The 17,588-nt window shown below is 37.7% G+C and overlaps 1 protein-coding gene across 2 annotated transcripts in view; it reads left to right on the top strand.

Annotated features, from left to right (window-relative positions):
• The window catches only part of cubn (cubilin), a 180,556-nt gene that overhangs the window by 3,882 nt on the left and 159,086 nt on the right, over nt 1-17,588 (top strand). For both annotated transcript variants that reach the window (XM_023326227.1, XM_023326226.1), the window contains exons 6-17: nt 83-186; nt 4,159-4,285; nt 5,159-5,327; nt 10,822-10,953; nt 11,144-11,239; nt 11,471-11,595; nt 13,545-13,737; nt 14,830-14,948; nt 15,313-15,547; nt 15,690-15,871; nt 16,058-16,220; nt 17,337-17,527. In XM_023326227.1, the coding sequence (XP_023181995.1) occupies nt 83-186; nt 4,159-4,285; nt 5,159-5,327; nt 10,822-10,953; nt 11,144-11,239; nt 11,471-11,595; nt 13,545-13,737; nt 14,830-14,948; nt 15,313-15,547; nt 15,690-15,871; nt 16,058-16,220; nt 17,337-17,527 (1,836 nt within the window). The remainder of the gene's footprint in view (nt 1-82; nt 187-4,158; nt 4,286-5,158; nt 5,328-10,821; nt 10,954-11,143; nt 11,240-11,470; nt 11,596-13,544; nt 13,738-14,829; nt 14,949-15,312; nt 15,548-15,689; nt 15,872-16,057; nt 16,221-17,336; nt 17,528-17,588) is intronic.

The following is a 17,588-nucleotide window of genomic DNA, read 5'->3' as shown; positions in this document are numbered from 1 at the left end:
TTCGGCTTATGATGTGCTTGAATGTGGTTGTGATGCTACCATCTGTGTTTTATGTACTTTATGTATGTGTGTTGTGTGTTAGGGTGCTGACTGTGCCAGTGATGTAAATGAATGCCAGGCATTTGCAGGAACACTGCAGGGTTGTCAGAACGGGGCAACCTGTGTCAACAGCCCTGGATCATTTACGTAAGTCTTTAGCTTTCCAGTGCTATTAAGCTATACTTCTTGTAAGAATAATACACAAAATGTTTTATAGTTTAAAATACTGTCAGCATATACCTTTATGGTAACATTTAATATTATGTCAAAGTACATAATCATATACTTATTACAGTGATAAAATCTAGGCATCCCAAAATCACTTTGTTTACTAGTCGAAAAACTTGAAGCAGAAAAGTCTTGGATGGAAATGTAAGCTACAAATTGGCCAAATCAGCTGCGTAAAGTCCGGTCAAAGCTTTGCTGACCTAAGTGCTGCACAAAGTTCAGCATATAAAACCACTGAGTCAGCAAGTGACACGAAACTGCTACATTAAAAAATGATTCAAATACACAAAACTGTTGATTTTCTCACAAGTTTGTTAGAGACAGTGTGGGATAAAACTTCAGATTAAGGGGCGTGCCGTGGTGGCGTAGCGGTTAGCACGACCCGTATTTGGAGGCCTTGAGTCCTCAACGGGGCCTTCGCCGCCATTTGCCGCATGTGTTTCCCCCTCTCCTTCCCCGTTTCCTGTCAGCCTACTGTGATATAAGGGACACTAGAGCCCACAAAAATAGCCCCTGGAGGGGTAAAAAAAACCTTTAGATTAACTGAGGGCTTTGTAAACATTTTTTAAACCATCTGATTTTGAAGGTAAAAATGTGATATTGTTAGTTCATCTTTTTAACGGTTGCTCTGTTTGTTCTTCAGTGTGAATTTAACCCACACATCGTTTAACATTTCCACTCTCTGTTTCATTAAGAAAGAATGATACAGTAGAATACACCAAACCTGAAACACGTTCATCTTTCATTAATAATACTCTAATAAAAATAGAGCATTTATTAAGCTCATAGCTTGCTCAATGCTGTTGACACACTCGTTAGCTAAAGCACTGGCAGTGAAAAAATAAATAAAAAGAGTACAATATTTGTGTCCCTCATTTCACAATTAACCCTGTGTATTATATAGATTCATTGCACATGAGGAAATGATTTCAAGTCTTTCCTTCTTATTTTGATAATTATGATTTACAGATAATGAATGAATCTGAAAATTAAATCCTTGTTTTCCTCATGATCTGATGAAGTGTGTTTTGCAAGCCAGAATGACAGGTGGAGACTATGTTTTTTTTTTTTAAAGTTCTAAATATTGATCTGTGCTTAGATGTAATTATGCTCTCCATGGATCCTCCATTTTGCTTAGTCTTCCTGGAAACTTTGTGAAAAATGTAATAAGTCCAAATGTTTGCCTTCAACAAAGACAAAGGCAATTGAATCTCTCTCATATTTTCAGTTTATTGTGGTGCTTTCTGCGCATGTATACATTCCAGAAGTGGCTGCATGAGATGTCAGTAGTTAGAAAATGGAGGCTGGCAGATATCAGTTTTTTTTTTCAGTGACCATGTGATACTTTGCCTGATTAGGCAGCAAACTGCCTAATCAGGCAGAAGGAGACCCAATCAAGTACAAAGACATGAACATTTCTATAATGTGTTGTTGCGCAAGACCCCCCCCCCCTCCTTTCTGTCTCTACTCTCTCACTCTCTACTTCCTCTTCTGAGAGGGGAGATGTGCTACCAGCTCTCCTTCTAACGGGTTAATTGAGTTTCCTAAATCTGCTGGGATTTATCCTGTCCAGAACTGAAGTAAACTCTGTTTAAGCTGGTTTCGAGAAACGATTCACCTGATTTTTAACGGCCTACATCCAGGTGTCCCACCCTTCTTCCCCCTGTGAATTAGCCAGACTGAGCAGCCTGCAGCCAACTAGTTTCACAGAGCACACCTGTTAACGGTCGCTCGTTCTCTATTTTACAACTTGCATTTGTTATTGAACCAGGTAGGTTTTAGTGACTCGGGCGAGTCCCAAGGATGATGTTTTACATTTGGGCTACCAGCAACCTAAAAACATTTTCCACTTCTTCCTCTCCAGAATCAAACATCACAGCTATTTTACAACCATCAAAGAACTTTAAGGTGACTCATTAACTGAATGTCCACAACATCTTTTAGATTTTCTTTATGCTAAATATTTTATTAGTAAAGCATTTTTGCAAGGGTCAGTACAGCTTAATTCAGTAGCAGAAATAATCAAATAAGTAAAATCAATCATCTAGTCTATCTTTCCCTACTGCTGACACTGAGAACTAAAAAAGGGAACCTTTGAGAGAGACGGACGGAGTTTGGCGTTTCGAACCCCAGACCTGGCTTGATGATGAAGAAGGTGTTGCAGCAGGAGGAAGATGTTGATCGGCGAAGGCCGGGATCTCTGTAGGTCTGATGAGCTTCTTCTCCGCATGGATGGTGAGGTCACACAGGACTTGGTGCTGGCAGGAAAAAAGGCACCAGTTCTTCTTCTTTGTCTTTGTCTTCATCTTTGTCTTTGGGGTCTGAACCCAGCCGATGAGAGAAGTGCGATTCGAAGCCACAGGTTGTGGGGCTGACGGGTTGGTCCCCATGGCAGGACAGTCTTCGGCTCTGTGGCCCCGGCTCTTCTTCAGCTGCAGAGTTCTTTGTCCATCTCGATCTTGGCTCGAAGCTGCCCGGAGGATCCAACCAAAGGTTCCTCTTTTGCTCCCACCTTTTATAGGGTTTATCCACCCTTTTGGGGCGTTTTCATTGGCTGACTGCTCAGACAGATGATCTCATATCCATCACTGTCTTACAGACATTATGTCCTAATGTCTGTGCTAATGTCTCAGGGTTGCTCAACCTCCTATGTCTCTTGCCTTTCACCTTTTCTCCAAATAAGGCGTTGATCATCTCTGCTCTCCTGTTAGTTCCTCTTTTTCCCTTAACCGTTCACCTTTCACCTACCATCTACCTCCAACATATCAGTGATGTTTAATTGCAGTTACACCTTTTACACCATTTCAAGTTCAATGTCAAAATCACATTTATATCACATTTATTTTCTTTAGCTTCTCTGATTTAGCATTCATTTATAATTTTATAACCATAACTTATTAATTATACTTATTATAATCCTAATGTGAGTTATTACAGATGTTTTTCTGAAAAGAAACCAAGAATAATACATGATTCTAATTATTTGATGCCAAAGTTACAGTTACTTGTTTTTCTTGTAAGTGTTCCCACAAATGTAAGTGTAAGTATTATTACAAGTAAACCAATATTAATATAAGTATTTTACTTTGAATCTTATCCAATTACTCAAAATGTTTAGATTTCATTCTTTAAAACTTTACCTTTGAAATAAAGAATAGTCTCAGCTATTTTTATAAATCTGCAGGCTGGAAACTTCCTCTTTTTCCAGGAAACCTGCTTTTCCTGTTTAATGACTCTCTCTGACTGACTATGATTTCTTATGATTAAATAGAGAAAAGTAGAATTAAAGCAAAGTTTGCATGAGACAAAAACAACACACACAACCAGATTTATTTTATTGATACCTAAGTCTACTGTTGGGCCTTGATGTCACTTGAGTGATTCAATTTAAAGATAACTTTATTTATTATTACTGTTAAACTAAAATCTCCAGCATGGGGAAGTGGGATGAGCTCGGATTTTCTCGACAAATGATCTTCTGTAAAATTCAAATTTTCTGAGACACTAAATTGGGTTTTTAACTGTCTTTAAGCCTTATTCTGGGCCTTTATTAAAATATCATCAAAATGACAAGAAAGGCCTGAAATATTTCTTTCTGTGTGGAATGAATCTATACGAGTTTCACATGTATCTTTATGACATTCAGCTGATAGCTGGATTGTTCTGGGTTGTTTTCTTTAAAAGAGAGATTGCTCACAACTTACTGAATGCAGTTGAAACACGCATTAGCTTTAGCACTGGCAGTAACATAAACAGCTGAGAAGCTGCCTTTGGTAGTCTGAACAAGGGAGATGAGAAATTCCTAAACGGCATGGCTAGAGTGTCTTTATATGGCCAGGATTCAGTGCAGATTCTCAAAATGTATTCTTAGAAATTGCTTGTTTGTTGCAGTTGCCAGTGTTCTCCAGAGTGGTCCGGGAATCTCTGCACTGTGCGTTATGATGATTGCAGGAATGGCGGACAGGACTTGTGTGTACATGGCCTATGCATTGATTCAGACCGGGTGGTATCTGGACAGGTAACTTGTTCTTAATATTTTTACCAATATAATATTTTATAGTTGCAAATGTAAATAGTTTTCAGAAATATTTGATATAAACAAAATATGTATGTATGTACCACCCAGATAGGAAAATATGAGTGAATGAACTCTGAAACAATGTTAGGCAGAAACATTGAATCCACATTGAAGCCTGACATTGAAACGATATTGAAAGTGGTCGGTGACTTACATGTTGAATCAACATCAGGGTTTCAACATAACTGGCACTATATCAATGTTGATTCAACCATCATCTGAATGTGGATCTACACATTTGTGTTGATTTATATTCAAAGTTAAGGAATAAATGTTGATTCATGTACACTTTTTGCTCTGATAGTTCTACATCATAACATACCATTAAAGGTTTCTTCACTGGTGTTAAACAGGCAATTTTGTTGGCAGACGATGGATAAACATTCGTCTGCCAATGTTTACCCATCGTAAACATTGGGTAAACAATACTTGGTCATTCATCATACTTGATGAATGACCAAGTATGAATGACCATACTTGACTGGCTCATACTTTCCTATCCTTTGAAACATTTCTGTGTGTTTCTAAGTGGGTTTTTTAATGTGTTAAATATTGGCAGTATGTTTATTTATTTAGAGTAACCCTATCTAGATACATATGCTTTGCCACTTAAATCACATGATGATGCTTTGGTTTAGTTTTTTTGTCTAATTAAAAAACAGCTCTATCTTTTGAGCAAAATTATTAGTGACTTTAGTTATTTGACAATGATTATTTTACACACCACTTAAGCTTGTAACACCTATTGGTTATGCTTTATGTGGAGGTTTTGACATCATGGGTCTCAGTTTGACTGTTTGCTTCAATAAACAGCCCAAATACCAATGCATCTGTGAGAGTGGATGGGAAGCTCCAGCTGGAAACCCAGCATGTGTGTCTGATGTTGATGAGTGTAACCTGCCCACCAAACCCTGCTCATCCAACCCTCCTGTTCCATGTTACAACACTCAGGGTTCTTTCTACTGTGGAGCCTGTCCTGCTGGTAACACTCAAAATACTAACTCGCCGTTTTTTCTGTTGGTGAACCTCTTTTGTGGTAGTGATACAAAAAATGACCCACATTTTAGATGTTTACCTTTATACTGCACTTTCAAACATGAATTGGACTGAAAATGGTGAACTAAAGAAATCCAAAAGCAAACTAAGCCATAATGAAGAATACTGGTAATACAAATAAAATGTTCCCAATTCATGGGGTTAAACAAAAGAAAATGGCATTATTTAAAAATAAATCCCATCAAGAATCACATAAGCAAGTTAATTTTGAGTTTTATGCAGGTTCACCCTTATTGAAAACAACTGAGAAAATCCCCATGTTTTACATGGTGCATACGTATTAATATGTGACCTAAATTGAAGAAAAGTTGTGACCATTTATAAAGTTGAATAAATTGAAAACCAAGTGGCTTTTAAATGGTATTTATTCACCACAGAGTATAGATGACATAAATGTTTAAATTGAGGAACTTTAGACTTTAATGCTTAAAATGAGGACATTTCAGATTTGATGTTTGCTATGGGTCTCATCATAGTCGTGATAAGGTTATATTTGCTGTGATGTAGCATTTCCTTTTTTTTAAAAAAACATTTTGAAGAAGGGGCACACTGATTTCTGGGTCAGATGATTTATCGGCACCTATTTCCTTAAATTTGGAAGACTGGTGATCGGTGATCCTTGCATGTGAAGCTAATCTTATCCCCTGATCTTATCTACCTCAGCAAAGGTCTAAAAATTATCCTCTGTCCTCTTCTGCTCTCCCATGTGCGAATATCAAAATTTTCTTTTTATCTTGTCAGTATTTAATACAGCTGACACAAAAACATATTCAAATATAATGATGTGCTTCCTTTTTTTAAAGTCAGCATATAAAATATTTTGCTCTTCAGTCACGGAAAGACAGTCGACCCTCTTGATACAAGAGAAAACTCAGGTTTTTAAAAAAATGGCCAACAAGATGGGAAAATATGAGTGAATGAACTCTGAAACAATGTTGGGCAGAAACATTGAATCCACATTGAAGCCTGACATTGAAACGATATTGAAAGTGGTCGGTGACTTACATGTTGAATCAACATCAGGGTTTCAACATAACTGGCACTATATCAATGTTGATTCAACCATCATCTGAATGTGGATCTACACATTTGTGTTGATTTATATTCAAAGTTAAGGAATAAATGTTGATTCATGTACACTTTTTGCTCTGATAGTTCTACATCATAACATACCATTAAAGGTTTCTTCACTGGTGTTAAACAGGCAATTTTGTTGGCAGACGATGGATATCATGTTGTTCAAAATTATCTTATAATACATATTTTCAAAAAAAGTGTCTACACAAACTTAAAAATGACAACATTTATATTACATTTTATTTAGGAAAATAGCCATAAATCTGTAAACACATTTGACTCCTTTTTGAACAACATTCCATCGTCCATGAAAGAACAACGTCCATGGACAATAAACAGCACCCTGTCCACCACATAGTGGACAGACAGCGGAGCACCTTCTCACATAGGCTGCTCCAGCTCCGCTGTCGTAGGGACAGATACAGGAAATCCTTCCTGCCACATGCCATCTCACTGTACAATAAAAGCTAAATCATTGTTCTGCACTAATCAGTCCAATTTTGCACAACTGCACTGTGGCACACTGCTGTACATATATTTACATATACATACTGTATCTGCATTTTTTGAATCTTTGCAAGGACTGCTCTTAAGTTGCTTTTTATATTAACAGCATTTCATATTTTTACAATTTATAGCATTTTATATTTTATTTTTATTTTATCTACAACTACTACTCAGTGGTAGTTGTTATTGTGTCTTGTCTCTATGCTGTAACTGCAAAGTAATTTCCCTGCTGGGATGAATAAAGTACTTCTATTCTATTCTATTCTATTCTATTCCATGAGGTTAAGCCTTGTACTGAATGAACCAGGGAAACAGTACAAGTTGGGGTAACCCAAGTCTGACTCTGATTGGCGTCACTTTGGTTCCTTGATGCCTTCCTCCTGCTCTGTTGCGTAACAAAGCCACTTTTTGACAGTAAGGCTGTAGTTCATGTCTGTCAGCTTTGGGTCAAACTGCTGAGCAGCAGCAGCTGAAAAACAGAAATAAGTGGTGATGTCACCGGGTTGGGCCTGTTAGAAGGATAATAAACATTTGAAAAGTTTTGAAAAACATTGAAATATTAAGTAATGTACTGGTTATAGGTCTGAGAACAAACACAAACTGTGCGGTTACCCTTGTACACTCACAGCTAAATTAATAAGGACATGCTAATGAATATTCATGAATATTCATCTTAATGTTAGTTCACATATATATTCACATTTACCTGTCAAACTGCAGCATAGTGTCACAGTTATGATGGTGCACTCATGTTAAAATGAGGCGATCAATATTTAAAGTAAAGGCCTGTTTATCGGAAGACCTAAAGATAGAACTTAGGGAGTTGAAAAAATGATTTATAGTATATAAATAATTTATAGTACAATTTATAGTAGTATATATACAGTAGTGATGGGCCATCTGAAGTCAGGCTTTGAGGCGTGTACAGTAAAAAGGGGGCGTGTCAGATGAAGCCCCGCTTCGATGCTTGTGTCGTCTTGCTGAAAACCACGTGACTGACAACAAACGATGCCTCGCATGGGTCACGTGACTGCTTCATTTTGCGTGTCGGTTTTCAAAATAAAAGCGTGATGAGCCGTGCCGCTTCATGGGTTAATGTATTTGATCACGCATCAGAGGAATATTTGTTTTCAGCAGTGGCCAAAATAAAAGGAACCTTGACCATAGTTCATGTGTATTAATGATTTTGATGATGGGATTCATCAAAATATAATGTTTGTTACCGGTTTTCTCAATTGTTGATTATGGTGTATTTTATGACTTTTTATTTGTGTGTTTTTATTGTGTAAAGCACTCTGAAACTGCATTGTTGCTGAAATGTGCTACACAAATAAACTTGATTGAAATGGAGCCAGCAAGAAGAAAAAATCTGACATGTGGGAAGATTTCGAGATGATCACTCACAAGATTCTTAAATAAAAATAATTAACCCTGTTAGGAAAATTATCCTCCTGTTCATTTACTCATGAGTTTATCTTTGCAGGTTATGACAAAATAAACCTATCAAACCCCTTCCCCTCCAAAATTCTCACCTTCTTGAAATTTCCACTATGTCTTTGCTCTGCAAAGATATATCAGTCTTGCACAGCAGAAACAGACTTAATGCTGTTGGAAGAGTAAAATTCTGGCCTGATAAGTAAAAAATGTAAGGAATCAGAGAGCCAATAGAAATCCAAGAAAAGGCTTCATTTGGCTATCATTATATTTATATATATATATATATATAAACTTCCATCGAATACCTGGTTACATTTTCCATCAACCGCAAACATTTCCAAATAAGTTGATGATCAAATTCATTCAAAAATGTCCATATGCTGATAAAGATTCCACACAGCTAGTAATTTGTCTGGTTAACCAGTTACCAATCCAAGAATCAAAAAACTGAATCAGTGATTAGCAGGTTTAGATCACTGTTTCAGCCCACCTGCTTTGTATGTTTTAGGCGTTTCCCTTCTGCCACACCCGGATTAAATCAGTGGGTGATTAACAGCTTACTTTGATTCAACATTAACAGTTTTTTCCAACCCTGGTTCTCAAGTCAAACTGACCTGCATGTTTTCAGATTTTTTCAATTCAGCAAAACCCTGTTAATCAGCCATCAATTGAAATCATGTGTTGAATTAGGGAAATACCTAAAACTTGCAGGGCAGTGTGCCTGGAGGAACAGTGTTGAAAACACTGGATCAAATGTTAGCATTTTAATCATTAGAATTTGATCACAAAACAACATTGATTCAATGGCATCTTTTCAACATTAGTTAATTGGCTAGAATTGGATGATTGTTTGATGGTTTATTCATCATCATTCATCGATCTTAACCATAAATTCCTTTCTGTCTATAAGTCAACGTTGGATTACCATTGCTATCTGGGCATTTATCCATTGATCATTAGTCAGTCAATAAGATCAGCCAACTTTAGATTTACTCGTTACTACATAACTTGCATCCCTACACTACGCAGAACAAGAACCTACTTTGAAACAGTCCATATCAAGTGAGTCTTGGCCAGGGGTGGGCAATCCTGGTCCTCGAGGGCCGGTGTCCTGCAACTCTTAGATGTCTCCCTGATCAAACACACTTGAATCCAACAGCTGAATCACCTAACTGCAGTCAGGTTCTCCAGAGTCCTGCTAATGACCTCATTATTTGACTCAGGTGTGTTGAAGTAGAGATACATCTAAAAGTTGCAGGAGACCGGCCCTCCAGGCCTGGAGTTGCCCACCCCTGGTCTTGGCCCACAGGACACAGCAACACTCCTGAACAGTGTTCAATGGCCTCCTATTGGCATCACGGCCTCACAAGATGGCACGGCGGATTGTGTTTACCAACAATGGTTTCTGGAAGTATTTCAAGATGCATTTAGTAATTTTAATGACAGTCATGCCAATGAGTGTTGCAGTATCGTGTGAGGACCAGGAGACCTCAAACACCATGTAGAGATCTTCTCCCTTATGCCCACAAATACTTTTTCACTCATTTGTTGCCCCTATTCTAACTATTCTATTTCAAAAACTTTTGCTGCACTAGAGACCTTCATTGTCAGTCACAAGACAGGAAATTGGTGAGAGACATGCAACGTTGTCTCCCACCAACGTGGGTGACGTCACCACCCACGTCACCCACGTGACTTAAGTTAACTTAAGTTAAGTTAAGTTAACTGCAAGTTAACTTAACTTAACTTGCAGTTAAGTTAAGTTAAGACTTAACTTAACTGCAAGTTAAGTTAAGTTAAGTCTTAACTTGCAGTTAAGACTTAACTGCAAGTCTTAACTTGCAGTTAAGTTAAGACTTAACTGCAAGTTAAGTCTTAACTTAACTTGTAGTTAAGTTAAGACTTAACTGCAAGTCTTAACTTGCAGTTAAGTTAAGACTTAACTGCAAGTTAAGTCTTAGGGTCAGGAATCCAGTCCAGTCAGTTGTGTTGAGTTGTCCCAACTAGACCCATGCCAAGCATCAAATCTAAAATGAGCTCATTTTGTGCATAAAATTGCAAAGCTATCACTTCCAGCACTTTATACTCTTGTAATGAATCCTTGCATGAATGTGGGGCTTGAGGATAACAAGCTTAGAATGTATTCAACTCATCTGCATAACAGAAAGGTAATTTATCCATTTGGTTGAAGTCTGTTATACCAGACACATCTAAAAGGTGTAGAGCAAAGACCCACAATGACTGGAGTTGAATGCCCCTACTTTAAATTCTCTGTTTGCAGTTATCCTTCCAATAGTTTCTTCTGTTTTTGCTACCACACTAAATATCTACTTACTTTACTTAAACTTGGACAACAGTGTGTCTAAACGTATATGTTCTTGATTTATTGTATATTTCAGGTTGGCAAGGAAATGGCTACAGCTGTCAGGATGTGGACGAATGTTTGACAAATAATGGTGGCTGCTCTACTACCCCAGTGGTCCAGTGCATGAATACTATGGGTTCATTCCACTGTGGTTCTTGCCCCCCTGGTATAACTGTACAGTTATTGCTTTTGCAATTGTAGATTTACAGATGTACTGATTAATGAAACATGTATTGCATTCACAGATATGACAAGTAATCACTGTATATATCTGTAATAAAAAATTAAATGTGTGCACTTTTACAAAGCTGGAAATAAGCAATTAATTTTTAATGCTTTGCCTTGTATTTGTGCAGGTTATGAGGGGGATGGGAGAACATGCACACAAAGTAATATCTGTTCTTCCAACAACGGAGGATGTCATCCTCTAGCTATTTGCTCCTCCAACCCAGGTAAACAAGTGTCTCTGATTTTAGAACATCATGTAGGATATAAAGCATGTTAAACTAGCTAAAGAGAGATGTTTCAAAATGTGTATAATTTTGTTTAAAAGTAGAGACATTTTACTGCCCATGATACACTAAATAAATGGATTTTTGTACATAAGTTATGATCAAGAATAGGGTCAGCAAAAGCTCATCGGATCTTTGTCTTATCCTTTTTTATTCTTAAACATGTACCAGGTTCAGCATTCCCTTTGTGTACATGCCCACAAGGATACACAGGCAATGGCTATGGTCCATCTGGCTGCACCCAGATAAGCAACATCTGTGAGACTAACAACCCTTGTGTCAATGGACATTGTACGGTAAGAGAGTTGCATCCTAGCTGCACATGTGCATGTTGTGCATGTTAAAATAAGAAAAGCTCTGAAGTTCAGACCTGAAGCTTCAGAGACACATAAAGACAGCTACAAAGTCGGCCTTCTATCACTTGAAGAACATTTTCATGATTAGAGGACTATTGTCTCAGCGAGATCTAGAGAAACTCATCCATGTGTTTATCGTCAGTCACATCAATTTCTGCAACAGTGGATGCAGAACCAAGGTTTGCCTAAAAAAAATCTATCCAGAATGCTGCTGCTGGTTTTCTGACTAAAACCAGGAAGATAGAGCACATCACCCCAGACCTAAAGTCCTAACACTGAGAGAATAGACTTTAAAATACTGTTAGTTTATAAATCACTGAACAGCTTAGCACCACAATACATTAAAGATCTGCTGTTGTTGTATCAACCTTCCAGACTATTTAGGTCTTCAGGTTTTTTCCTACTCTGCATCAATAAAACCAGAATCAAACATAGAGAAACACTATTCAGCTTCTATGCACCACAAATCTTGAACAAACTTCCAGAAAATTGGGAAGATGTTGGAACACTGTATTCCTTTTAAATTAATTTAATTTTCAATTAAAATTTACTTAATTAATCCCACAGGGATATTAACCAAATTAACATCTCCTGTAGAGGCCAGTATTACAGAAACGTTGAAGAAGACTCACTGAAGACTCTGTATACTTTGATGAAAATCATGCTCAAGACGGTTTGTAATATTCTAGATGAAATATTTGAGATGTGACTGAAAATCTGTGGGTAAAGGTTGCAGAGAAAAATAACAGCCTTGATCCTGAACTGAACTTATTAAAACAAAATGAAATCCACCCCTTTTGTTTGGTGTAAGGCTGCCCCTAAACTAGAGATTAAACATAAAGATAGGTATAGAAAGAATACATGATGATCTGCCTTAGTAGAAGGAGGCTGTCCACAGGAGCTGGGTGTGTCTTTGATATTAAATCAAATGTTTAACCTCCTCTGATGGAGCAGGTGATAGACTGTTTGAAGCACTGAAAGATTAGAAGACAAATGAGTGTCAGAGTAAACTCTGGTGTGTAATGGCTGTAGCTAAGTGACAACTCAGCTTATGACGCGACACACAGCTGATCGTTCAATGTACACTACTACTGAAAGAAGTCTCTCAGGGGTTATTCTTAACAAAAAGTTATATCCAACAGCTCAATATTTATACTGGAGAGATGATCACAGTTACAGGTCCTGGATTACACCAATGGAAAAAAATGACATTTGTTTCATAGAATAAAACCCCAGACAGGACCTGGGACTCCGTATAAACAGACACATAAAAATAGATTTTCCTTTCAAAACCCAGTACTAAGACAAGCATAGCTGCTCCAGTGGGGAGCTGAGACTGACAGAACACTTCCATTGGGTTGTCCATATCCGTGAAGCTAAAATAGGTGGCACTAGCTTGCATTGTTTGGGAGGTTTACAACTTCATTGCAGCAAAAAGAGGAGCTTTACTTACCTTTTTAACTTGCTCTCAGACATCAGTATCGTAGCATTAGAAGCACTGATCTAGGTGTACCTTCAAAGAAAAGCAAAAAGGAAATGTCAGAAGTATCTCCTTTCATCTCAAGTCAAGTTCCTTAAAAGGATGTGCTGATAGGCTCAGAAGTATTTTAGCATGCATGTTTGCCATCGGGTATGTATTCTGCTTCATTATAAAATACATTTACAGGTATAATGGAAATCTTTAAATTAGATTCATTATTAATTTTATTTTTGTCAATACTTTGAAATATTTTGGGGGAAAAATACCTACCTTTTTAAATATAGGTAAGTTATTCAATTAAAGAAGCATTTGCAGCTTGGTCATATCACAAGCTAGACCCCAAATTAAATGAATTAAGTCTAAAATGAAACTAAATGTAGTTTCATTCTTTAATGTCTGTGTGTTGCAGAGCACCACTTCAGCATCTGGCTACATCTGCAACTGCAACCCTGGCTGGCAAGGAATTCACTGTGATCAGAATATCAATGAATGCTTGAGCAACCCCTGTCAAAATGGAGGAACCTGCACTGACAGCATTAATGGATTCACATGTACCTGTACTGCCCAGTGGACAGGCCCATTCTGTCAGACCCCACAACAAGGTACAAAACTGGGAGGATTAAAGCGAAACTATAAGGAATGGCATAAAAGAGAGACTGGAGGCAGAGAATATTCAAGAATAGATTAATATATACACTCTGTGCACAATTATTATGCAAGTTCTGGTTTTGAGGATTAATTTTATTGTTGAACATCTACAGCGCTCTCTGTCAATCCAAAAATGTTAATAACCTCTCAAACCTGAATATTTAAGAAAGTAAAAGTGAGATTGTGGCTTTTTTAAAACAATATTTATGTGTGCAGGATTATTATCCAACTGAATTTAAACTGAAACTTTTCCCATCTCACTTGTTTATTGTCATCTGTTAAAGTGAGAATAATAAATATACAATTCAAAATTGACAAACATTTCTGACATTTGAAAAATAAATCAGTGACCAATATAGCCACCCTTCTTTTCAATAACAGTTATAAGTCCTCCACTCATGTAGTCTGTCAGTTTCTTGATCTGTTGACGATCAACCTTTAGTGCAGCAGCAACCACAGCCTCCCAGACACTGATCAGAGATGTGAACTGTTTAAGAAGGGCCCACAAGTTCTCAATGGGGTTTAGTTCTGGTGAGGAACGGGGCCACTTCATTGTTCTTTCATCTTTAAGACCTTTACTGGCCAGACACATAGTGGAGTAGTTTGATGCATGTTATGGAGCATTGTCCTGCATAAAAACAATGGTCTTCTTGAAAGATGCAGACATTTTTCTGTATCACTGCTTGAAGAAAGTGTCTTCTAAAAACTGGCAGCAGGTTTGGGAATTGATTTTGAATCCATCTTCAACCTGAAAAGGTCCAACTATTTCATCTTTAATGATGCCAGCCCATTCACCTTGCTGGCTAGGATGTACTCTCCTTGTAATTAAACACTTCTCCTCTCACTCCTTGCTTTTTCCTTTAATCCGTGTGCTTGTTTCAGCTCCTTTTGTCTTCCTTGAAGTTTATTTGTTATTTTGTAATTAAATCTCTCACATCTACCTTTTGCTTCAGCCTGTCTGCTTTAATAATACCAACCCATTATACTGTGTATATATATATAAATATATATAAAGTGTCTGATGTAAGTCTGGGTTCATTTTGCAGAGTGTGGAGGCCAGCTGACTGGTCCTGCTGGTTCTTTCAGTTATCCCAACAACCCAGGTCATGATGAATATGATCACCTGGTCAGCTGTACTTGGGTGGTCCGCACTGATCCGAATAAGGTATCTTAGTGTCTGCTTAAAACTTGGATTCTTGCCATTTGGCCCATGGTCAATCAGTGACCAAGCATTTTCAGCCTGACTCTGTATGCTTGGAACTCCAGCAAAGTGGGTACTGAAATAGGAGCTGCTACCACGTAACTGATAGGAGTGGAAAACTCTTCAAACTAAGTATCGCTGATTTGAGCCACACTAAGTATGTTCAATTGAAAAATGACAGTTTAACTATAAATATACTCACTATGGATGAAAAGTATTTTTTGTCATTCCTCAGGTGACATTACAATATTTGAACCAAATGTAAAAATAAGACATTATTATTAGAATTTGACTTCATTCTTGAAATTGTGTGCACTCTCTTCTACAGGTTCTGCGCATCACATTTCCATTCTTTCATCTGGAGAGCAGCAGCAACTGCAACTTTGACTTTCTACAGATTCATGATGGGGATAATCCCTCTGCTTACATACTTGGAAAATACTGTGGCCAAAATAATCCTCAAGAACTTTACAGCTCCCACAATTCTTTGTACTTTTGGTTTCGTTCAGATCATTCTATTAATGCTGGTGGCTTCACAATCGTGTGGGAGTCCAAAGACCCAGGTATTTGGAGACATTTGTTCTGAATTGGCTGAGTCAATCATTTTCAAATTTTAAGAATCATTTAAAAGCTTAACAAAAATGTTTTGATTTCTGGTGGGCTTCAAACAGAAACAATGAAGTTGAATTCTTTGTGTCTTCTCAGTGTGTGGTGGTGATCTGACTGCTTCCTATGGCAATATAAACTCACCTGGTTACCCTGGAAACTATCCGCCTGGACGAGACTGCTACTGGACAGTTTCTGTGGATCCTGGCTTGCTTATTACATTTGCATTTGGGACTCTTAGCATAGAACAGCATCCTGATTGCAACTATGATTTTCTGGAGGTACAAACAGCAAGTAAAACACACCACATTTATCTCTGGTATTCTAGAGCTTCACAACAGGTCAAAAAGGCAAATCTTGTCCAATTTCTGAATCAAAGTACTAAAATAACATAAACTGTTTTCTGTGGTTGTGTGCTTTTAGCTTAACCTAGCATATCTTTCAAATGACTTGTTTATATGTTGCAGATTCGGGATGGCCTTCTATCAGAAGACCCGGTTCTTGGGAAATACTGCAATACTGCATCACCACCACCTCTGCAAACAACTGGGCCAGCTGCATGGATCCACTTTCACTCTGATTTTACAGTCTCTGACAGAGGCTTCCACATCACATACACAACATCACCTAGTAAGTACCTGGTGGCCAGAGCTGAGTAGCCAAAAATGTAATCAAGTAAGACTAGCACTACCTCAGTTTACTACCCTAGGTTTACTACCCTCTGGTAGTTGCCACAAATCTGGTAGTGGGTAGCAATACTTCATCATTACTCAAGTAAAAGTAAAATGTACAGTGTAATAAAGCTACTTCTAAAAGCACACTTTTACCAAAAAGTTACTCAAGTATATAGCTAGTTACCACCGACCTCTGCTGATGACCCAAACATAAAAGTGTAAAAGTAAATACTGGTTACTATAAAAGGTCTCATTTGTTACCATGATAGTACAGTTTAGCAAGATGTAGTCTAGGCTGGTTCTTTACAGCTCAGTATCAGGTTAACTGAATATCATTCTATCCATCTATCCAATCTATATGCCTTTTATGCCATCTAAACATTTCCAAGGTGCTAAGTTACAAATCATAAAATGTAAGGATTTGGTTTTCTCTGTGTTGATTTGAGTTTTTCTGTGTGTTTATTTTGGGTTTCTGTGTCTTTTGAGTCTCCGTGTTGTCCTGCCTACCCCTTGATTGTTCCCAGGTGTGTCTCGTTCAGTGATTACTCTCTGTGTATTTATTGCCACCTGTGTTTCTGTGTCTTTGTCGGGTCCTTGTCGTACCAGGCTGTTGATTCTGTCTTGTTCCTTTTGGTTTTTGTTTGTTACCAGTGCTACCTGGTAGAGCCTTTCCGCTCTAGCTGTGCTGCCTGGATTTTGAGATTATTTGTGCATTCTTCACCATTAATCCGTCATCATTTCTTTCAGCAACTGGGTCCACTGCGTCTGCCTCACCACCTCAGACCACAGTTTCATGACAGAAAAAGCTGCATCTGCGTTAAAAAAAAGTCAAAATAACTTGCCTTAAATTTTTTGAGTCATGAAGAATTAGTTGAATTCTTCGTTACTATGTTCACTGTAGTACATTGAACATAGTACAGTGGACTATGTTTAGTGTACTAGAGCCAATAATGGAATGGAATAAACAATTTAAATTGAATGTATTAATACCAGAGTTACAGCAACTGGACTTGATAAAGTGCTTTACAAGTGTATGACTAATTGTACTAAATGTTTTTTATTTTCTTTTAAGGTGATCCTGGCTGTGGTGGTACATTCACTGACAGTGAGGGGATCCTAATATCTCCCAACTGGCCAAACAACTATGCCCACAACCGGCAGTGTATTTATTTGATCACATTGCCTCCAAGTGAACAGGTGGCCCTCAACTTCACTAACATTGATCTGGAGAATCATAGTGATTGCTCTTTTGACTATGTGGAGGTAAGACTTATTAACTATACTTAAATTTCCAGTTTGAATCATTTGTGAGATTATTTTTTAG

The sequence above is a fragment of the Xiphophorus maculatus genome, chromosome 21 (genome assembly GCF_002775205.1).
Source record: "Xiphophorus maculatus strain JP 163 A chromosome 21, X_maculatus-5.0-male, whole genome shotgun sequence".
Lineage (NCBI taxonomy): Eukaryota > Metazoa > Chordata > Actinopteri > Cyprinodontiformes > Poeciliidae > Xiphophorus > Xiphophorus maculatus.
This window is presented reverse-complemented; position numbering and strand designations above follow the sequence as displayed.